This window comes from Dunckerocampus dactyliophorus, chromosome 7 (assembly GCF_027744805.1).
Source record: "Dunckerocampus dactyliophorus isolate RoL2022-P2 chromosome 7, RoL_Ddac_1.1, whole genome shotgun sequence".
Lineage (NCBI taxonomy): Eukaryota > Metazoa > Chordata > Actinopteri > Syngnathiformes > Syngnathidae > Dunckerocampus > Dunckerocampus dactyliophorus.
In genome coordinates this window covers 16,366,740-16,390,545 of record NC_072825.1, presented here as the reverse complement: position 1 = coordinate 16,390,545, position 23,806 = coordinate 16,366,740, and the positions used below count along the sequence as shown (strand labels likewise).

The following is a 23,806-nucleotide window of genomic DNA, read 5'->3' as shown; positions in this document are numbered from 1 at the left end:
ACCCCGTCTATTTGTATTTGATCCTTTCTGCTATTTCCAAATAGCATTGTTTTAGTTTTACTTAAGTTCAAGGATAATCCGTTCCTGTCAAACCATGACTTTAATATGACCATTTCATCCTTGACCTTTTTAATTAGTTCTTGTGTGCTTTCCCCAGAACAAAAGGCAGTGGTATCATCCGCAAATAAGACCAACTTTAAGTCCTTTGTCACTTTACAAATGTAGTTGATATACAAATTGAACAGTTTTGGTCCCGATATTGATCCCTGGGGTACTCCACAGGTGATATTTTAACTTTCAGATGTGCATTCGCCTAGCTTTACAAATTGCTTCCTGTTTGCTCGGTAGCTTTTAACCCAATTCAAAACTAATCCTCTAATTCCGTACCTTTCTAATTTTGTTGTTAAAATATTGTGATTAATTGTATGGAAGGCTTTTGTAAGATCCTTGAATACTGCAACTGCACACTTTCTGTGGTCTATAGCAGTAGTGATTTCCTCCGTGATTTCAATCAGTGCCATAGAAGTTGAAATGTTATCTTACCTGCATACAGAAACTGTAAAATAAGAGATTAAACATTAGATTAACGTGATACAGAAATGCACTAAATATAGGCCCGGTCAAGCCGCCCGAACTTTGCTGTAGCGTTCCTGGAGCGGTGAAAAAAATTCATCACCGCTCGTAACCGCACACAAAATGGGAAAAAAAATCGAAAACACGGGCGTTGTCCTAGCGGTGCACCGCTGAAGCCGGCGTTGTTTTAGCGTTGGTTTAACGGTAGCAAACGTTGGTTTAGCGGTGACGCGAGCGTTGATAGAGCGGCGTCCTGCGCATGCGGGCTGGTGCCATGCTCATGAAGTGCTGGAAGGCTCGTGGAGCCTCATTCCTCAGCTCCACCATCAGCTTGTCATACAGTCCATGTTCAGGCCTTCTCAGTATCCACTGTCTGACCCACACAACTCTGTCTCTCCTTCTTCTCTCTCTTCTCCTTCTGTCAACAGCTTGTTACAATCTGAGGAGGTTCTGATTCTGCTGCTGGACGAGTGCACCAATCGTAGCAAGTCTCTCAGCATCCATGGTAGTACAGTTTTACTGTAACTTTGAGCAAATTTGATATAACTGAGGTCTGCACTCCACGGCTATTCCAAATGGGCTCCAGGTCCATTTCTCCCCGTATTTATAGCCAAATTCTGGTCTGCCTCCGACACCTCCATACCAACGCCAAACCAAAGTTCATCACCGCAATGGATCGCTGCTTCAACGCCTGACACCGTTCCAGCAATCCCGTGTCCGCTCGTAAAAAACGCTTACAGCCGCTCCACGAAAGTTTGTGCAACGTTTAATCACCGCCTGGGCAAAGCTGGCAAAGCAGCAGTGGTCCAGCGTTCAAGATTTCTGCGTTGGCTCAGCGGACCCAAGCGTCCACGAACTTGCGTCTAGCGGCGCCAATCTTTGACTGGGCGTTGTTGGAGCGGTGATGAACTTTGCCGTGGCGGAAAATTGCCCGCTTCTCACCGCTCGCAATATTTTGTGCAGCTCCAAACTTTCGGAGCGGTAGGAGGGACCATCAGCGGTGGGCGAGCGTATACGGCGTTGCCTTAACGGGGGCCAACTTCTATTAAACGATGGTAAACGGTTACGAGCGGTGATGAATTTTTTTCACCGCTCCAGGAACGCTACAGCAAAGTCCGGGCGGTGTGACCGGGCCTTAAGACTGTAATGAATTCATCATAATTAATGCACAAATTTGCCATCCCTAATAAAAATACTAAGAAATGTAGTTTACTTGCCGCCTTGGAGGCGAGGATTAGTAACTTAGAGGAGCGAGTCAACACAGTGGAAGGACATATTTTAGCCGTGCTAGCTTGATGCTACATTACGACGACATTGGGTTTCAGCTTGTTGTAGCTTGTTGCTCTAAACCTTGCAAGGTGGAGGTGTGGAAGTTACAGTCGTCCCAAAACATGACTTAAAAAAAGCCGATATTAAGACACTAAAAATCAATGATACATCAGGAGAAAAAGCATCATGATACATTGCCATCAATATTTTTACTCACCAAAGTCAATCGCAATCCATTGATCTCCAATTTGTTCTCATTTCAAAACAATAGTTTCAGTCATATGGTTTACCAAACAGGACAGTATTATGTAACATGAAAGAAATGAAAAACGGTCACCATTTACAGAAGGGAAGAGGGATTCTATCCCATCAAAAATGAGAATTCTTGTCTTTGTAAAGACAGATTTGTGATGCAACTCTTGTACTGGATATTGCTAGATTACCATATTTTATGGCTAATCATTGTACATCTTGTAACTAAATCTTGTCAAGCCAGTGGAACAGGCGGTCCTTTCATCTCCCACTGCCAGTAGACGACGTGTCAAATAAAGGGAGCCAGCTCCCAGAGAGGACTGAAATTTCTATCGATTTTTGGCCCACAATCAAAGTCGTCACGCACCCACTAACAAATGATGTGTGCTGTCATAGTAACTGCAACACATAGATCACCTTAGTGAGGTTGGTATTTGAGTGTCATAATCCCTCATCCACGTCTCCTTCCTTCCACCTTGTAAATCCAGCAGAGTGCTGAGAGCTCCAACTTGACATTCTCCGCCATACGGGATAATGTAAGCGAACACAGACACGCTCAGATAAAGCTTCACAGAGCAAAGCGTATATTCAGATCAGTTGGGGACCACAGTAATCACCTTGATCATGGATATGCCCATTCTTTTTCATGTTAAAAAGTCATCGACTCTTTTCTAGTGACATTATTCATGTCTGAATTTTTCCATTTCTGAATAAATAAAAAGCTATTTAATCTTCACTACCATGGATTCTATTTATAATTAGCCTGCAAGAAGCAAAGAAAAGCAGGATTATTTTCTGATGTTATGCTCACACTCAATTCTTAAGGAAGAACATCGTGAACTGCATGATGTTTTGGAAATGAATAACTCCCAGAGGTTGGTCGATGATGAGGTGGGAACATGTGCACTGCATGTTTTCTGACAACATTTAACAAAATGGACAAGCTAAGACAAGACACAAAGGTCTGTTATTTTCTTCTTGGTGACTTCTGTTTTGGAGCAAATGACTCGTCCTGAAGCTAGCGTTTCGCTTGTGTACATTTTAAGACCTGGAGGCGCACATCAGATCCTGGAAATAGACTCTCATGGCAAGCACGGTCTCGCGTTATGTAGGAAGACACTTTCAGACCAAAAGTGTGACAGAAGGAAAATAGCAATGCTATTTAAAGAGTTGAGCTGGATCAGGAAAAATCCATAAAACAATTGTTCTTTTTTTCTTGCTTGGTAGCAGCAATTAATGTTGCTAATCCCTTTACCTACTAAATGTTTGTGTCACAGCACCAGTCTTTTTAAGGTGATAATGGTACAGTACATAGTGTGATAGTCAAAATCATGGAAGAAAACCTCCATTGAAATACTTATAATATCTATGTAACCGAAGAGGTAAACAAAAACAAAAACTCTCTCATGGGCACTACGCCTGTGATAAAATAAATAGGCAAGAAAAAACTCCCTCTGGGAAAGCAACCTTGAACCGAACCCAGGCTCTGTGGGGCAATTGGGTTAGGATAGAAACAATAAAGGGATAGATGGTAGATCAAGTGAGAAAACTGGAGTCTTCATCTAAGTCCGAGGGATAGGAAGGCATATCAGGAGAAAGGGGTCGGTCTAACTATGTGCTTTAGCAAAATGGTGAGTTTTGAGTTTACTTTTCAATAGAGAGAGGGTGTCTGTACTGCACTGTGTATGTTATTTAAAGAACATGTTGCCTTACTGCATATACTTATGTACTGTTCGCTGAGTCTGAACAAAAGCATTCCAAAAAATGTTTTGACAATTTTACAATAATATTAAACAATATTAGATTACATCAGGGGTGTCCAAACTACGGCCCGCGGGCCAAATGCGACCCACCATTCATTTTTGACTGCCACATCTTCAAGTCCAAAAATAAAACTGACTATGGCCGGTGCACAATATGTGCTTAAGTGTTTTGTACTTCTTAGTTTAAACACTAGGTGGAGCTACTTATTGAACAAGGCAGAATCTCCACAAGGAAAGTGATCATTGAATAAAATTGTTCAGGTTAACCAGAAATGGTGAAACCAAAAAGATCTATGCGTAGATATCCTTCCTTGAGGCTGAATCTGTGGACGACATTACTCCGCTTTCAGCGGTCGATGGTTCAAGCCAGCTGTACCGAAAGTGTACCGATTCCGGACGATGGCTGTCTACGCACTGCAATTTTGTTAGTCTGAACAGAAGTGATTGGCTTGGAGCTAATTAGCCGAGGTAAAGCTTTGCACCTTAGGCTACATTCCCACTGCAGATACATACTGTACATATATACTCAAACTACTACGCAGCAAGTTCCCCACAAACCGCCATTGCCAAAATTCTTGCCCTCTTCTTTCTTCTTCTTTCTTAAGTTCCCTCGCAAATTAATTTGCTTAAGCAAATGTTGACTCCGGTTGCACAAAATTAGTGAAATTGCCACAAACGCACAAATCCAGGAAATATTTACACGCCAACGTGTGTGACATTGGTTTTTTGTGCGCATGTGCATCACTTTCCTACCCCGCAGTAGTTGTTGCTGTGGTAATACTGTAGTAGCCGTAGTAGTAGCAGTAACACCAGCAGCGCATAACACTGACACCTTGCATGCTTTCAGAAACGAAAGCAACACATCCACTTTTGTATGTACAGCACTTGGTAGAAATAAAACTAAACAAAAAAATCTATCAAAATGTGAAAAATAGAGCTAAATCACTATGTAAAGAAAAAAGTTGTAATACTGACACTAACAAATAATAACACAAATAACACAGCCTTGTCAGTAACACTGTACGTTTTGTTTATGTCTCATGTGCATGGCATCATTTCAGCTGATCAATCAGAAAGTTTTCTCTTTCATAAAACAGTTCTACATCGTAACAAAATGACTTGAAAAAAACTTTCCAGGAGTTGCATGATCGACCCGCACCATGTCTGCAAATACAGCGCATTGCTCCATCCTTCATCTTGTAGTTGTGTCTAGTTTAAAACAACCCAAATACTGACATATTGTGGGTCTGAGTTCAGCTCACCTAGTCTCTCCGCCCAACGTAGCGGCCGCTGTCTCGCACAAACACTGAGATTGATCGGAAGCATCTCACAACACATCTCATCTCTGAAAGTGAGCTGGGATGGATGTCGATGACCTGGAGGTGGTGAAGCCGCCAGACCAAATTGCCCATCGACAAGCTGAAGATGGCCTTTTAGAATTGTTTGGTCCATCTTTATGAATTAAGGTGAATAAAATATATTAGGGACACTTTACATAACAACCCAGTACAGTTAAATAACACCACAAATTACACACTTCAAAACATCCATTAAAATAACTAAAACCACCTGTCTGAGACAGCTTAAATAAATCAGAACATTTTAATCCTCATAAAAGAAGGATTTATTGTAAGGCTGCTTGACTAAAGGGACTTTCAGGGAAGTGAAGGGTCAGTATTTGCAAAAGGGTCACAGCATGTTAATCAAGCACATTTACAAAGGCAATGGTAGGGAACCAGCTCATAAGCGACATCAGCCTTTTTATTTTTTTTTTCATTTGGCGAATCGAGCCAGCTTTCGTTTGCAGTATTCTGCTTTTACAAATACAGAAAATCACAAGGTTTGAGGTCGTTAGTAAAGTAATAATCTGCAGGAAAAACTAATAAAACAATTTAAACCACCAATAAAGTGCTCCGAGGTTTAGGTTTAGGTTTCCTTGTAGCGCAAGAACAAAAACATATATTTCATATAGTTCAATTATCGGCCGATTGCCTATCCCCCAAAATTAAGGGTGCCGATCGATGGGTTGACTGTTTATTTAAACTTTAAACGCACATCTTACGAGAGCCCTTTTCAAGATTCCAACTAAAATTGAATAAAGTGAAAGTTTCTGCAAAAGTTTAAATCAGAGTCTTAAAGCAAAATCACAATAAAAGAGTTGCAATGTTTACCATTATTTCAATAATTAGAACTCGACGTACAAAAATAATTTAGAGTGTGACGAAATATCGTTATAGCGAACTATCGCAATCGTGTGCTGTGTGTGCTGAAAATGTGTCTTGACGGTTAAGGCAAGAATAAAAGTGTCTCTTGTCATTTGAACTCAGAACGGGCATTTTAAAACGCTATCTTACATTCAAACGGTAAAACACAACAGGATGCAAACACTGAGTCGCACACACACACACAGCCACACTAGCGTGCTCTGCTAATCTAAACTAACCCTGCTAGCTTCCATTCACGCTCCGTAAGAGAGGTGTTTCCAAGTTTTTTCGCCGTCGTTTTGACATGTTTAGTTCAGGATCGGGCGAGTTGCTGTTTGTGATGACCTTCCGCTACGATTGAGCGGTCTGCAGGGGAAATATTTCCCCACACGAACGTTCCTTCTCCTCACGATGACGTCATTTCATTGACATTATGTCACTTTCCGTGAGATTCCGCATTTAACAGTAAATTCCGTTTTTACTGGCCAATTGTGCGATTCCGTCCACGATTCCTTTAACGCGGGAATCATAGGGCACTACTGTTGTATCCACTATCTCAGTACGCCTTTTGTTCATTAAACCTTATATTTACTCATTTATCTGTCTCTGCTTTGGGGTCCTACTTTCAGCGTAACTGCCCTGTAAGAGAAAATGCTTAATTTAAGCCATGAATACGTACAATTTGCTCAAGTATGCTGGAGCCTATCCCAGTTGACTTTGGGCGAGAAGCATGGTACAACCTGGACTGGTCGCCTCTCAATCGCAGTGTACATATACAATACAGCAATATGCTGCATTTTGTTGTTGTTTATGTTTCACCCTATCACCGTAACAAGATAGTATCGTTATCGTGAGCCGTGTATCGCATATCGTGAGGTACCCTGATATTCCCAGCCCTACAAATAATAGCACATCCACTTGAAAAGGTACAAAGGCACACAGTACCTGCCCGCTTAAGTTTGCTCCTCCTTTCATAAATAATGGATGTTGTGCCGGGGAACCTCTTGCTCCCCACACTTGCTGAAGGCACACAGAGAAATTTAGTTCAAGAAGGCAGTCTAGGTTGGTGAATCTTTCAAAACAGCAGTGGACTGAATGACTGTTGTAGCGGTTTTGCCTTCTTCTTAATATTAGATGACTGTAAAAGTCTGCGTATTTCGTACTGTGATGCTTTTGCAAATTTGTGGTGTTGAAAAATATCCAATGCTGCCGCCACGCCTTGAGATACCACATCGCACAAACTGAACTTGGCTTTTCTCTTCTCTCCTTCACGTAAATCTGAAATTGACTCATGTGTTAGGTATCTACTGTGCGTTGCAGCTGCCGCGTTTCCGTTTACGGAATGTCGCGTGACTTTGAATTGAGAATTTAAGTGATAGTTTGGGAGTTTGGATTGGATCAGAGGGGTTATATACAGCGTGTTTGCATGTTTAAATGTTTCAGATTATCAAACAAATGTAAATATTCGTCAATGACAACACAACTGAACAGAAAATGCGGTTTTTAAATTAAACTTTTTATTATTATGGGGGAAAAAAATCCAAACCTACATGGCCCTGTGTGAAAAAGTTAAAACACAACTGAAATTATCTGAGCTCTATCAGTCTGGAAAATATAATAAAGCCATTTCTCAAGCTTTGGGACGACAGTGAACCACAGTGAGAGGCATTATCCACAAATGGCGAAAACATGGAACAGTGGTGAACCTTCCAACCAAAATTACCCCAAGAGCGCAGTGTCGACTCATCCACAAGGTCACAAAAGACCCCACAACAACATCCAAAGAACTGCAGGCCTCAGTTAAGGTCAGTGTTCATGACTCCACCATATTAAAGACACTGGACAAAAACGGCCTGCATGGCAGAGTTGCAAGACAGAAACCACTGCTGAACAAAAACAACATTAAGGCTCGTCTCTATTTTGCCAGAAAACATATTGATGACCCACAAGACCTTTGGAAAAATACTCAAGATACTGTCTGACGAGACAAAAGTTCAACTTTTTGGAAGATGTGTGTCCCATTACATTTGGGGTAAAAGTACCACCATATTTCAGAAAAACAACATCATGCCAACAGTCAAATTTGGTGGTGTTAGTGTGAGGGTCCAGGGATGTTTTGCTGCTTTAGGATCTAAAGAGACTTGCTGTGATAAATGGAACCATGAATTCTGCTGTCTATCAAAAAATCCTGAAGGAGAATGCCATCCGTTTGTGACCTCAAGCTGAAACGGACTTGGGTTCTGCAGCAGGACAATGATCCAAAACACACCAGCAAGTCCACCTTTGAATGGCTGAAGAAAAACAAAATGAAGACTTTAGAGTGGCCTAGTCAAAGTCCTGACCTGAATCTTATTGTGATACTGTGGTGGTTAATACTGGAAAACCCTCCAATGTGGCTGAATTACAACAATTCTGCAAAGATGAATGGGCAAAAATTCCTCCACAGCGCTGTAAGAAACTCATTGCAAGTTATCACAAATGCTTGATTGCAGTTGTTGCTGCTAAGTGTGGCTCGACCAGTTATTAGGTTTAGGGGGCAATCACTTTTCACACAGGGACATATAGGTTTGGATTTTTTTTCTTCCTTAACAATAAAAAGTTTCATTTAAAAACTGCATTTTGTGTTCAATTGTGTTGTCATCGACTAATATTTAAACTTGTTTGATGATCTAAAACATTTAAGTGTGAAAAACGTGCAAAAAATAAGAACTCAGGAAGGGGGCAAACACTTTCACACCACTGTATATGATCCATAAATGTATATGATCCAGTACATTTGACCAGTATCGAACCGATGACGATTCTGAGTATTGGCTCGGACCACCTCTTGTGTAGATACTGTACAGTATATAGATAGAAAAATGTCATCACATTGTTACTATTCTCATTTTCTTTCCCTGGCCACCGGGTTATCTTTTAAACCAGTGGTCCTCAACTGGTTTGGCTGCAGGACCCACCATCACCCCTCAATGACAAGCAGTAACCCAAATTGCAAACATTGTTCAACTCAAACTTGTGAAATATCATATATTCAAAGGGACTGTTTGCAACAACAATTGGCTGCACGCACCTTGTGGCGGCGTAGCAAGCGCAACAGCACAGACAAGAACCCGAGGTGCTTTCACAGTCATCGGGTCATTATCCTATTTTAATTATTATTATTCTATTAATGACTGTTTTAGACAAAGGAGATTCTACCAGATTACCAGTAAATCTCCCGTCGTTTTGGAGTCATGTGACTTTGTCCAGTTAGATTCAGTCGACCAATTTGCTTCTTGACTGTGCTATGAATAACACTTGTGTAGGACATAGTGCACGCCTCAGAACACGTCACATTCATAGTCAGTTCACTTGAAACAGGCACATGCTGTACACAAACAAACACAATAATTGTATGGGAATTATATTCTGGAGACAATTGACTAACATGTTATTCGCCTTCGCTGCATAGAAGAAAGTTCCATTAGCAGTAAAAGTGCTAAAAAAAAATTTAAAAAAAGCTCAACGAGACAGTACCAATGTTATTTTTCATCGTCAACTTCTCTGATTCAACTTCAGTGAAAAAGAGGACTGAGGTCACATGCTAATATATTTGAAGAAGCGCTGTGCTGCCAAAAGTGGCCTGCGAGGAGATTCATTCAAGCCCTGAATCACTCTTGATACTTTAGCTTCGGAATCACTTCAAATACTTGAAAAATGTTGTTTTCAAGGTCAGACTTTTCAAAGATTCGTCATATGTTATTCTCATTACATTTTATGTCATTCCCATAGAAGAGCTTCAAAATATTTCGGTCATTTTAGGATCCCTTTTTGTTTCTACCATTTATCAGTTGATTTAGATCGTTACCTTTCCATTTGTGTGTTTCAAATCAATGACAAACAACCATCCATACATTAATGTATAAGCAGGAGCCTATCCCAGCTGACAGTCGCACGGCACACACAGTATAGATAAACAATCATTCACACTCACATTCATACAGCACTTATGGACAATTTAGAGTTGCCAATTAACCTAACAGGCATGTTAGCATCCTTTGTGGGAGGAAAACGGAGTACCGGGAGAAAAACCACGCATGGGGAGAACATTCAAACTCCACAGAGAGGTGCCCAACGGAGATTTGAACAAAGATCCTCCCGATCTCCTGACTGTGCTAACCACTAGGCCACCGTGCGGCCTAAATGACAAACATTTAGTTAAAATGAGACATCATATCTGATTTTCACACTGCAGAAATGATTATTTTTGACTGTTGGGGTTTGTAAGATTTCACACTACCAATTTCCACACCAATGCTGGTAATGACTCGCATTTCGCAGTGTAATTAGTACAAGTCAGATCATTCGGCTAACGTTACGATGTGCAACAGCTTCACAATTAATTACAACAAACGAGTAGGCTTGCAGGGTGAGACCCTACCTGAAGAAGAAAGGTAGGTTCCTCTTGACGTTTTTGAAGATGAATGTATTATATAACACAGTATATACAGTCTTTCCAATCCATAAACATTTGATAGAATGTTAAATTATAGTCTTCATTTTGAATGTAAAACTCTAACTCTGTCTCATGTCTTTCAGGAGCTAATTGATTTAATTATCTTTTTCCATCTACAGTATTTAACAAAAGTGTGGGTGTCTTTTATAGTTTTGCAATTATAGTTTTACATCCATCCATCCATTTTCTAATCCTAACTAGGGTCCGCTGGCATGCTGGAGCCTATCCCAGCTGACTTGGGACACACCGGCCAATCGCAGTTATAGTTTTACACATGCAGACAACAATTCGAAATACATATAAATGATGAATGTGAGAAATAAAACATTCAACGTTACTTTTACCTTCATTGAAGATCTGAGAAACACTATTGAATTCAAGAAATGACTCAAACACCAAGATGGTGTCCGTGTGATGTCGCCGGTCATGTCTTTGGGAACAATCACGTCTTCAACGAAGGTAAACGTAACCTTAATGATCGCTTTATCCCTTTCATTCCTCATGTATATGGACTTATATGCATCCTCTTTTATGCGTGTAAAAATAAAAAAATGTGTTTTGTGTGAACATTTTTGAGAGTCAGCCACCGATGATGTCATCGACAGGCAACGTATGTGACTTCCACTTCCGGTTGCCATTTTGTTAGCAAGCATTTCTTTGTTAGCAGCTAAGGACGTTATGTGATAAAAATACATTAGCAACACAGTTGGACTCACGTGTGTATTAATAACATGACAAGACCCTAACCGGAAAATGTAAGCAAGCAGGTGCAAAATGTTGGCGTATTTTTCAGCATTAACCGAAAAACATGCTAACTGCAGCGGATGATGTATGTTTTTTTATTTTCATAGTTCAGTGAACCGCATCGTATTTTCATGATTACTCTATATTAGTCTTATGTATAACAAACATCTGGTATTTTACGGTCACGTAGCTCTCTTTTCTCTTCAGATACACTTTTGAAATATGTCCACGACACACCAACTGCCACAGCATCAAACGTTCCTGTTTACTGGTTTTTGGGGGAAAAACAACTGATGAATGGAACCGTAGAAAAGAGCATTTTCGTGTGCGAATTGTTCACTTCAAGCATATGGTATCACCTTTAATGCAAAACGCGTTGCAGCGAGCACGGATCTAACGTTAGCAAGCGCTGTGATCAGCAACAAAAAGAACAAAGAAAAAAAGAACTCACAATTTCCCAGAGAAATGTTTCAGAAACGTTTAAAAGGTATTAAGTTTCCAGACAGCATTTGAAAAGTTTGAATATAGCCGCGTCACGTGTTCCGAGTTAACTTTTGTAGTTCATTAAGTCTCCCAAGTGGCAGTGTGCCAAAGAAAAGGAAAGACATTATCATGGAAGTAAAAAGGAACATCATGAAAAATCTGAAACGCCCACCAATATCGGCTGCTCTTTGGTGTCAACCACTCGATTGTCGAGACCATCATTAAGGATAAAGACTACTGAATGCTAATGAATGCCACAGGGGTCATGGATTCTGTGTGCTGTTACAAAGAGATCTAAGAGGACAAGAGGAGGTTTTCCTTCCAGACTAGCTTGCATCGATAAAAGTAAGGAGTTCTTCTCTTTTTACTGTTGTTTTTTTTATTGCTGTTTTATGACTGTTTATTATTACTCTTGGTGTTTGTCTGCGTAGTAGTCTATGTAGTTGTGTATGTTTTTTGATGAATATAATTCTCAATAACATAATTTTGGAATGGAAAAATGGAAAAACATTAAATGTATGCCTTCAGTTTTCGGACATTTCAGTTTTTGTCTGACATTTTGGAACAAATTCCTAACAAAAATGGAGGTACCACTGTACCACCGTATATCACATATGTCGACATTATACTAACCCGGGTTACAAGCAACGCTGTGATGGAGTGGAGCTACATTTTCAATAAGTATCTCCAACATTTGCTGTCATCCTGAGGAGCATCCATTCATCCCGACAATTGGCTTGAGTGCAGCGACAGCCCACATCACAAACAAACTTGCTTTTTTTTTTTTTTTTTTTTTTTTTTTTTTTTTTTTACATAAAAATGACTTTCCTGCACACGTGAAGTTAGTGAACGACGGTTGTGCGGATATATTGTAAAGACATCAAGGCGAGCGTCATCATTCATCCGGACAGACTGTCAAATTAAATGGAGGGACAAATGTCCTCACAGTTGTCAGTTTTGGTGAAAATGCTGAAAGCATGGAGAGTAGATAATTGTCTTGTCAGAGACTGAGGTAAACAAGGAAAAATCGCTGTTTGATTTCCATGTATTTGTCCTCTACCTTTGTCTCCTCCAGTGAAGCATTTCAACAAAGGACGATGGCTCTCGAGCTGACCCACGCATCCCTGAAGCCAACATCCAATGCTCATTCGGTAATAAATGTGGGAGATTCCGTGTGTTCGGGTCGATGGGTTTCTTCCCTTTGGATTGTGAACACTATTTCAAGTGTGCTGTGTGAGAGTAGAGTCCCTTGGACGGCTGGGAATGACAGCATTTTAACCGTGTATTTGAAAGTAATATTAACTGCCTGAAATCACTGCTAATTATCCCCAAATGTTGACCTAACAGTCACATAGAAGCAGTGAGTGGTCTTCCCTCCATTCCACCACTGTTTAACAAGCAGACAAAGTAAAGAGCAAAAGGAAGCTTCCTCACCTTGTTCTGAAGTTCCCTGGGTGTGGGTGCCCATCATACAAAGATAAAAAGTCATATTCTTCCTCCACAGCAAAAGACTGAAAAACTATATGAATCCTGTTGCCCTCCTCTGCGACAATCACCCAGGTACAGTTTGCTCCATTGGGGTAACCATACGGAAACCCTGGGCTTTCTATTGTCCCGTTCCTTCCCTTTAAAGTGCCTCCGCATGTGTGGAGAAAACCTGAAAAGGAAGAAAAAGTCATTCAATGGATACAGTGAAGGTCGCTGACGCTTTTGTGCAAAACACTCCTCATCAGATTGGACAGAAAGACACACTGTATGACTGACAAAAGGGCTCACTCCGCTCACGCCGTTGTTCTACGGAACAAACATGCCAAAGTGCGGAAAACAGTGCACAGAGTGAACTGCCTGTTCGGAGGCGAGAGATGACACACGTGCACCGACGCCCGCAAAATGATAGTTCATTTTCATTTACTGTGTTATTAACTGATTTATTTATTACCGTCCCAGGCTTAGCACCCACAACACTTTTTTTTTTTTTTTTTTTCCTGAATGAGAACTCTCGTCACGTTTTAATCTTGTGACACGTGCCAGATCCTGTGCCACCCCTGGTGTATACAGCACACTCAGGAAACAATAAACCACTCAACGGGTTTAAATGGATCAATAAGCAATTCAACGGATGCAATTCACCACATTATGTGGTAAAGACAGCAGGCTTCCTGGTATGTCCTGGTGTTTTTTTATTTTTTTTATTTTTTGTAAGCACAGAGCACATTGTTTTGAGAATGCACATTATTTTCTTGGGTGAGACGGTGTAAGAAGAGAAAATATATCAGGCAACACACTGACTTGCAGCCAGGTTTTGTGTTTCTATTTGTGGTTGCAGCCATCCTTCAACAGGCTGCAACTCCAACTGCTGTTACAACAGAAGCAGCGGTTGCGTAAGTGAGGAAGCGACAGTGATGCTCTTTGGTATTATATTGATCAACAATATATTTATGCCTCATTACTTCCTCGTGCTTTTCCGAGGTCATAAACCTCAGGATGTCCTTCAATTTGCTGCTGCACATTCTTGACGCTCAGTTTTATGGATGATGACGAATTAAAGCAACAAGCTGAAATGACAGAATAGAAATGTAATCGAAGGGATTGCTGGATATACGTGAATTTAAAGAAAAACTGCATCATCCACAATCCTTATGTGAGACATGAACACACGTCTTTCTCCTTTCTGTACATTCTAAAGATATAAAAACAGATAAAAAGAGATTACTGCACGTAATGGGGCACACCTCCAAGAACCTCCAACAAGGTTGTACGGTTTTCGATACATGCTGTGACCATGTAGTAACAGGTCCATTTATGATACCATGTAATACCTATGGTGCTTTTTAAGCATTACCAGAACTTCCTTCCTGAGCGCATTGATTTCACATCGAAACACAGAAATGAACGCGAGAGTTAACTTTTCCAAACTCGATAACAAAAACGCAGCAGCAGTAGCTCCAATATGTAGAATTACCTTTTGGTAGTGGCTTGAGGTTTTGTCGCTAGCCAGCTAGTAGCTAACCGGTGTGTTGTGTCAAGGTGTCAATACGCCAGTAACGCAGTTCCATCAACGTAACAATGTTAATAATTTAGGGTTAGGGGGTGAAGTCAAAATGAACTCAGGACATTTAGCATTCCTGATAAATTAAGCTATTATGCTACATGTTAGCATGCTAGCAGTTAACATTGTGAAAAGGCTAACATTAGCATAATAGCATTTTTTGCCATTTTGTGAGTATTAAAATACAGACACTTAGCGTGACCATGCTAGGTGCAAATGGTAATGTTAGCATATAAGCATGTTAACATGCTAACATTAGCATCGTAGCCTTTTTCAACATTTTAGAAATACAAACTTACAGAAACACTTAGTGCTATCATGCTAAGTGATAGCATGCTAACGTTAACGCCATTTTCATTAGTTTTAACATTGGCAGACACTTAGCGCTATCATGCTAGGTTTAGCATGCTAACATGCTATTAGCATAGTAACATATTAGCTGTTTCCATAAACATAAACTTATAAACACTTAGTGCTATCATGTCAGGTGTTACAATGTTAGCAGTAGCATACTAATATTAGCATAGCAGTATTTTTTTTGACATTTTCGTAAGTATTAACAGATGCAGACACTTAGCTCTACTATGCTGGGAGTTGCATGTTAACGTAAGGATGTTAGCATACTAATGTTAGCACCGCACAATTTTAGCCGTTTTCATAAGTAGAGACTTACCTAAACACTTGTGCTACTAAGTGATATCATGCTAGGTATCATTTAGAGGTATCAGTATCAGTTTTACATTTTAGCACATTTCAGCACGGCTTCGCCTCTCTACTGCTTCGACACTCGCGCCTTTCCTACTCATTTCTGTCCCCCCCCCCATCCGTTCATTCAGCTCACGCATTCACACGCCATGTCTTCTGACACTGGATACCTCTAGTTGACACTTATTATATGCAAGTATATTTGCTGCCATATTCAGTTCATGTGCCTGTAAGGAGACATTGGCTTTATTTAACAAAACAATGCACCGTGTGTACCTTCAAAGTCCACAGTTAAAGTTGATGAGTCCATCTGATGACTTTGAGTTTCAGAGTTGAATACTCAACTGTGCCTCGTCATAATAATGGGACTATGTCACACATACAGTATATATTGTACAATGCTGTGATGCTTCTTCAGTTTAAATGCTAAGACATGTTTTTATCTTGTCCCTTTGGCTCTGTTGGAAGCTTCTCTATGACCACCGAACAAAGAGCGTAATCATAGCAAATTGGCAGAGAGTTTTAGTAAAGCAGCACACCGGCTTGGCTGAAGATGAAAGCATTTTGGTCAAGTGAGGAAGCGCCGTTTCACCGCAGAAAAAAAACATGTACCATTTGTAGATGGTTTGTAGCTTATTGTTGCATAATTTTCTGTTGAGTTATCATTTGGAGAATAACATCAAATCGCTTTTAAATGATCCGAACGCACAGCAGTACTCTACACTTGACAGATGTCAATCTGGAGTATACTCAGTAAAAATGGCATTATATCACCTGCACACTGCACCACTTAAGCGTCACATTTTATTTATGTTAGTATCATTTCAAAACATTTCACTTTGCACCGTCAGAAAGGTCCCACATTATAGCATTTTCCAACATCCAAAGTGTTGCCTAAAATCCAAAATTCAAACAGTTTAAAAGTGTCTTTGGTAAGCCTGCTGGTTTGCGTGTCTGTAGCTTTAATGTTAATGATTTGGGTGAAACATTTAAGAGTGGGGGACTAACAAATGACTAACATAGACATTCAAAAGACTACCATAGCTATGTATGCAACAGTGCTAACATTATAGTCAGATTTACTCTATTATTTCCTGTCATGCCCCCCTAGGGGATTGCATGTTTTTTTTCACCTGACAGTTTGTATTTGTTTCCAGTATCTGTACAAACTACTGTATGGATTGCTGGCACCAGCATTCTGCATACAGTTCACTGATTATCAAAATAGAATACAATTACCTGAGATACCATCTGCAACAACATAAAATCATTTCCAAGTTGAGCTTATTAACTCAATTTGTAACATTTAAACACGACTCATCGGTCTGTGCGATTGTCACAACCGGGGAAAAAAGTGCAAACAATGTGCCCAAAGGCTGTGCATGCTTCCTCGTATTTCCTGGCCTTTTTATTCTGGTTACTGTCACTTGTTGTCTTTGCCTTCTTAATATTTCTTTAAATTTCCATTCCTGTGTAGTAGTTCTACTGGGTTGGCAGGCAGTCTGTTGATTAGTTTGAGCACTGCTGCCACCCAGCTGGAGATCTGTATATCTTTCAAGCATGAACGCCGCGCATGCAGGCCATACATAAAGACACTGATACCGGCTTCTTACGCCACCCCGACAGCTCACCGAACCTTTTTGAGAAGCACTGCTGTTTTGTACGGCTTCATTGAATCAACATGCATGCATGTCCTTCTGTAACGGCAACATTACGAAGGCCTTCAGTGCTCATTTGTCTACCAGGTCCATTGTTGCAACAGCTACATTTACATCTCACTATTGCATCAGTGTGTAGTATTAAATACAGAAATACCACACATTTATTGAAGGTTATTGTAGGTTAGTGTTTGGAAACATTATGAGTTATTCAATACATTTAATTAAAAAACCTCACATGTCAAAGGTAATCCAAAATGGTTCATATTAATGATGTGACCTCCTAAAATAATGACTAATGATCACAGAGTTAGAGGTAATTATGTTTCTATATGTTTGCTTCCACTTTGAGGACTCTGCTATAAGTTACAAATGAAAGTGAATATGAATCCAGAGACATGCCCTCAAGGCCCACAAGTGCAAGCCGACTGCCTTTTTCTGAGGTTGTGGTGAGGTTATCGCAACATTCCAACTGCTGGAATTGATGATGTTATACACTATAATAAAGCTCCCAAGCAAGGAAAGCACACGTTTTGGGTTTTGATTGTGAAAGGACGGCAATATCAGTTGTATGAGCTCCGTTGTAATAGTACAGTGGTGCCATGTGACATTGTAGCTGCAGTGCTTGCAGTGATGTACAAGTGCACTGCATCATAGTGTGCAGTATGTTTCTCTGGGTACGTAAATCAGGAGGAATTCAGGCAGAATTTGGGGATTTGATCTCATTAGATTGCGCAAGTGCAACTGATGTTGTGGCTGCTGAGTGTCTACACACAGCAGAGTTTCACACATTAATATTGTATGCGGGTATTCTGACTAAAAACACTGCTTGTATTGAATGCTTAATAGTGTCTGTGGGGATGAGATATCCCCATTTCCAGAACACCTACAGTATCTCTCTCTTTTGGGCTCCTTCTGTTTTAGATGAGAGTATTTGTTTCATCCTGCACAATCCCCACAACTCTGTCTGCATTTTTCCTGCATCTTTAACGCTTTTTCATGCGTTGCCCTCTTTAGGTTGTTCCCTGAATATGTGCTTCCTCTCAGTAAAACATCTATATTTTTTACCCCCCCCAGTACCCTTCTTGTTGTCTTTGTTCCCCTCATAAGCAATGCATTATGAATTAGAATCAATTCAGTATTGTGTATCACACAAGCTTGTCATGGTTAAGCACTGCCAGCTTCATGAAAGCTTCATCTGTGAAAAACCAAAAACAAACGCTGTGCATATGCATGTTGTTACTTCAAAGGGCAACACGCGTTTCTGTGTGCGTGGAAAAAGACGTACATTAAATGCATTCATCACTGAGGCCGATGCTACATCTTCTTTGAACTCTGCTTCCAACCTGCATGGAAGCTTCATTCACTTAAGGCGCTCACAAGGGCTTTCTGCAGTCTGCATGTTGGTGTCACGTCGAACATATCGTTTGATGAGAAAACAAATTAACGACATGCCGTGAATGCACAGCGGGGGAAAACAATGCTCGATAGTATGAATCAATATCATCAGGGCCCGGCTTACACGGGGGGGGCCCCAGCAGGCGGCCTGGCTGACTAACAGACAGCATCGAAATGACCCCAGCTGTTGCTCAGTTCTCAGTTTCACGGCTGTCATTTTGTATATACCAGACCCAACAGGATTTTGCGATGTTGCGATCGCGTCAATTCGCTGAAATTATGCACAACTTAGGAACATCGTCCCATTCGCGCAACTTTCCCGTACATTTTGGCCAATCGGCCTCATTTTCCCCAATTGGATTTGTCACTGAGCTGCCCTCATAAGCGCATGTCAATTGTCTAACCGATCAAATGTGTCCTTGCATCGCCCACCCGCATCCTCAGTTCCTTGCTACAGACAGACAGAGATGTGTGCGTGTGATGATCAACCTCTCACCAGCCCTGAACAAAAACCACTGCTATAGACTGAGTACCACGGCTCCCTAATGTTGTCAACAAAAGCAGGGGTAAACTACGTGCATTGTGTTGGAAAAAACTGAATTTACGAAAGACAAGCATTTTTCAACCGTATAACATACACACACAATGTCTGCAACTTACAATGAGGGTTGTTGGCTTTCCAAACTATGAAGGCATCGTGTGAATTGATCATGTGTAAAAATGTTGCAGCAGGAACACACTTTTTTGTTGGTGAAAATGTGCAGGTAAATACACAGAACCCTCAAGATACACTTATGAATACAGAATGTTGAAAATTACCTTTGTAGGCATATGCAGTATCTCAAAAGTGAGCACACCCCTCAAGCATTTTTGTTATGCTACAGTAATCCCTCATTTATCGCAGTTAATTGGTTGCAGACCCAACCGTGACAAGTGAATTTCTGCGAAGTATGATTTCTTATTTATAAATATTTCCGTAGTGAGAGCATAGAAAGCCTGTTTAGGACCTTGTAAATATGTTGGGTTTTTTTACATTATTAGAGCCCTCTAGACATGAACTAACACCCCCATAGTCACCTTTACCCTTTACACACCTTTACCCTTGAGTAGACATCAAGGTTTCCGCTACGTGTAAAAATAAAAGCCGCCACACCTTGGAATTTTTTTTTTTTTTTTTTTTACGTGAAAACAATGTTAAGTAATACGGTGTATGAATAGACATACAGTCAAACTTGTCTATAGCGGTCACTAGAGGGAGTCTGCCAAAGTGGCCGCTATAGACAGGTGGCCTGTATAGACAGGTTGACGTCCAGTTTGAAAGTTGACCAGTAGAGGAAAAAAAAGAAAAAAAAAGGGAGAAAAAAAATAATAATAATGTTGACCAGTAGAGGGCACTGCGAACTGCGGATAAAAGTTGTACAGCACTACTAGGCTTGTTATTATCATGGTTCATGGTTTTAATCCTGAACATGCATGAGTCAAACAGTAGCACATCACATAGTACAATTCCCAATTTTGCATGTCCAAAAAGGAGTAGGAAGAAACAAAGCTTATTTAATCCTACCCCTCATCAGTTTCACATCAGTTGCAATACATTTATTCACCTCTTGTTCTTCCAAGTGTACTTTGTAGGTCTACATGACAATGTAGTGCAATCATAGCCAAGGTTTTTACTTACTAAAAGGAAGCTAGAAGCTTAATAACTGATGTAATGAGTAATGTCTTACATTTGTTTTTAATATTTTACTTTTTATACGGCAGAGTGTCATTACAGCTTTAGTTCATCAGGAAATGACGGGAAGTGACGGTAGGCGTCCCGAGCAGGAGAGCTAGGCTCAGTGCTAGCTGTGAGTTTCGAGAGAGTTGGGAAGTGTGTTTATGTTGGCGTGGATGTAAAGTCCTGCAGTGTTCCCCGCTGTTAATAAAGCCATTAAAGTGCATCGGCGACGTTAGTCTCTCCTTCCCCACAACAAGCGGCATTACAGTATTGACCAGTGCACACCAGGAAATAAACGGTGTCATTTCTTACAGGCATTGGCTGGACAGCTATGTAGTGGGGCTTGTTTAACCTTTGCCTTGTGGGCAAGCAGGAAGGAGAGACGATGCTGAGAGATGTGTGTGTGTTCTGAGCTGCTGTCTGGTGGCCGCGTTCAATAAATAAAGTTGGCAGAAGCAACAGGAGAAGTTTCCTTTCTTGCTTCGGAGCTGAATAACACTGACAAGTTAACGGACTAGTAGCGAACGGGAAAGAAGACGTCTTTTTTGTGTCGAATACAGAAGATGAGGACTTTGATGGATTTGTGGATGAGGATTGATGAAAAATAACGTGAGTACATTCTAAAATACTTCAATTAAGTACAACCAAACTCAGTTTTGCTCCCGCTGCCGCATGCATGCTAGCGTATGTTTTTTTTTTTTATTGTAGCGTCGCTGGGAGCACGTCCTGTTCGGTTTTTCGTGCATGAAGCTTCTACTTGAGTTGGTAATTTGGCCGCTATATGCGCTCAGATATTGACCAAGGGAGACAAAATGGGTGGCCGCTGGCCGCGTTGGACAGGTGACTGCTATACACAGGGTCTATAACATGTAAATTTGCTGCGGGGGATTTTTCAGTGGCTGCTATAGGCAGGTGGCCGTTCTATAAAGGTGGCCGCTAAGACAGGTTTGACTGTATATGCTACTTCAGGGGTGCCCATTACAGTCATCACGACGGCAGTGTTTGTCGCATGTCACCTACATCATAACAGTCACTTTGTAGATGTCACATGACATCAATCAGTTGACATTCAGCCCCATCTTGATTCGCTCTTGTGACTCAGCGGCAAAATAAAAATAAAAAAAGAGTGGAGGGCAGATGTCTGCAACCACACACGGATAATGCAACTTCCATCTTTATTATTCCTATTATGGATAAACTAACTGAGCAGTAAGATCCCTGTGTCTATAAAAAAAAAAGCTATTTGTTCACTTTTAGCGGCTACTTATATAGAAAAAAAAAGTCAATTGTTTCATAGCTGCGCTTCGCGTCATGAACTCCACTCTAGAAATTTGTTTTCTACAAGTTTGTTTGTCAAATTACTATTTCATGATAAATTGGAAGATGTGCTCATTACTGAAAGCTTTTCAAAATGTTGTCTTGACGTCGGCTGCATTGTCTTTTGCATAATCCCTTTCACTTCTCATATGCAGTATCTGTAATGTCTGATAGCAAATGCTAACTGGACGTAATACATGAAGTGTATGTATAATGAACGCTACGTAGCTCTTTTGACTGACATACCACTCAGTTTAAGTACACAACTATTGAGGAATTATGTGTGCTTTTCTTTATTCCCATATTGATTTTAATTTTGAATTATTGAATGATACCAACTATTTCGATGACCTGTAAACTTTTAGTAACTGGGAATGTGAAATACTAATCATTAGTATTTACTATCTGCAACCCTAATGAGGATAAGTGGCAAAGAAAATGTATGGCTGGTTGGATGGACGGTTGGATAGTATATACCGGTAGTATAGTAGTTGCTAAGTTTACCGGTTAGATTTTATATAATTATATTATTATATATAATGTTTTATAGTAAGAGATAAATAATTTTGTTTGTGTGCACCCCTGATGTATATCTACAATGTACACAAATACTCATATTTTTTAATAAACTAAATATATATATTTTTATAGTAGGAGGTACATCTTTGGGACATGCTCATACTAAAAGTAAAATGTGTGAGTACTCCTGTGCTGTAGATACATAGCCTATGATTTACATATTGACCACAATTAGTTTGGAATAAAATATTATCATAAAAATGTCACTACACTTTATTTTGAAAAACGTGCACCGGAATCACCTGTGTGCCCTGTTGGTACTTGACCGATAAGGAGAGAAAGAAAAGGCAGAGAGAACGGTATTTAAGGTTAATTAATGCATTTGTTGTTCGAGCCTGTGAAAACGACCCTAATGTTGACATAATCACCAACAATAAATTTAAATGTAAAAAAAAAAAAAAATTCCGACAGCGGCGGCAGTCCGCCTCCCATGCAGCCCACTACCACAGCTTCAAAAAAATGCGATTGGAAACCCTGGACATAACACAGAAAGTAAGCCATTTAAGACCGAAATAAGACTCGTGCTTGCGTGTGTTGCAATAAATGTGTTTCGGATGTGTGGAGGACAGGAAGTGATGTTGGCGTTTCAGACTTTTAGCTTGAAGTGGATTGTGGCTGCAACAATAGCCCGTGTTATTATTATTATTATTATTATTATTATTATTAATATGATGATTATTATGTTATCATTATTGTGCTTGTAAGATCATTCAAATCTGCAGTAAAAGCCTGTTGTTGTGGCAACAAAGTCTGATGCTTGTGTGCCTCACCAAACATTCCAGTAACATTACTGACATCTAGTGACCAGAATAGAATACTACAGAGCATCACAAGTTTGAATGCATCTTCTGAATGCATTATATTTGTATTTTAGTTCATTTAGCTATTTTTTTGCTTGAAAATTTGTAAATTAGGCAAAAAAATATATAAACCACAATTTTTGACTAACAGGACTAATAAGTGATATTACTCAAATAATAGTGACCAACCGTTGGTATGAGGAAAAACTGACCGATGTACTTCTTTATGCATCTGGGGCATACTTTCATCAACAAAAGGAGTGACAGCTAGGCATCATATAACAAGGTTCGAGGTGCTCAACAAAACATTTCAACCCAACATTACTCACCACTGACGGACTGGCTCCCATGTGAACGTTTCAAATGCGCAAAGAGGTTGGTCATGTTAAACTTGACCAGTTCTCTGCCACCACAGGAAATTTGTACATAACAAGTTTTGTACCGCAACGTATTTGTCTGACTTTAACAAAAAATACTGTCACACAGCCAGCATCACTCCTACTCCGTGCTACTTTGTTAATATGTCAGCGCACACTCTTGTTGTGATCATGTGGGCTCTATCCCGCCGCTGCTGCATAAACGTCCTGGGGCGGAGTCTGAAATCGCCTACCAATATCTGAGATTTTAGAAGCAGGGCATTCCTACTGTACTTTGTTGTGATTGAATGAAGCCTATTTCGCACATTTATTGTGTGCCATGTTGGAAAGGTACCTTTCTCTGTTATTTGGCTTATTTCTTTTAACAAATTTCAAATTACACAGAGGGAAAATCACCAGGATTTATCACAACAAAGTGAAGAA

General features: G+C 40.2%; 1 protein-coding gene across 6 annotated transcripts in view; it reads right to left on the bottom strand.

The window, feature by feature from the left end:
• The window catches only part of LOC129185423 (CUB and sushi domain-containing protein 3-like), a 307,190-nt gene that overhangs the window by 262,152 nt on the left and 21,232 nt on the right, over nucleotides 1-23,806 (bottom strand). For all 6 annotated transcript variants that reach the window (XR_008572067.1, XM_054782498.1, XM_054782497.1 and 3 more), the window contains exon 2: nucleotides 13,218-13,440. Coding sequence is in view for 5 of the 6 variants with exons in the window: in XM_054782498.1 (XP_054638473.1) it covers nucleotides 13,218-13,440 (223 nt within the window). In the remaining variant the exon portion in view is untranslated. The remainder of the gene's footprint in view (nucleotides 1-13,217; nucleotides 13,441-23,806) is intronic.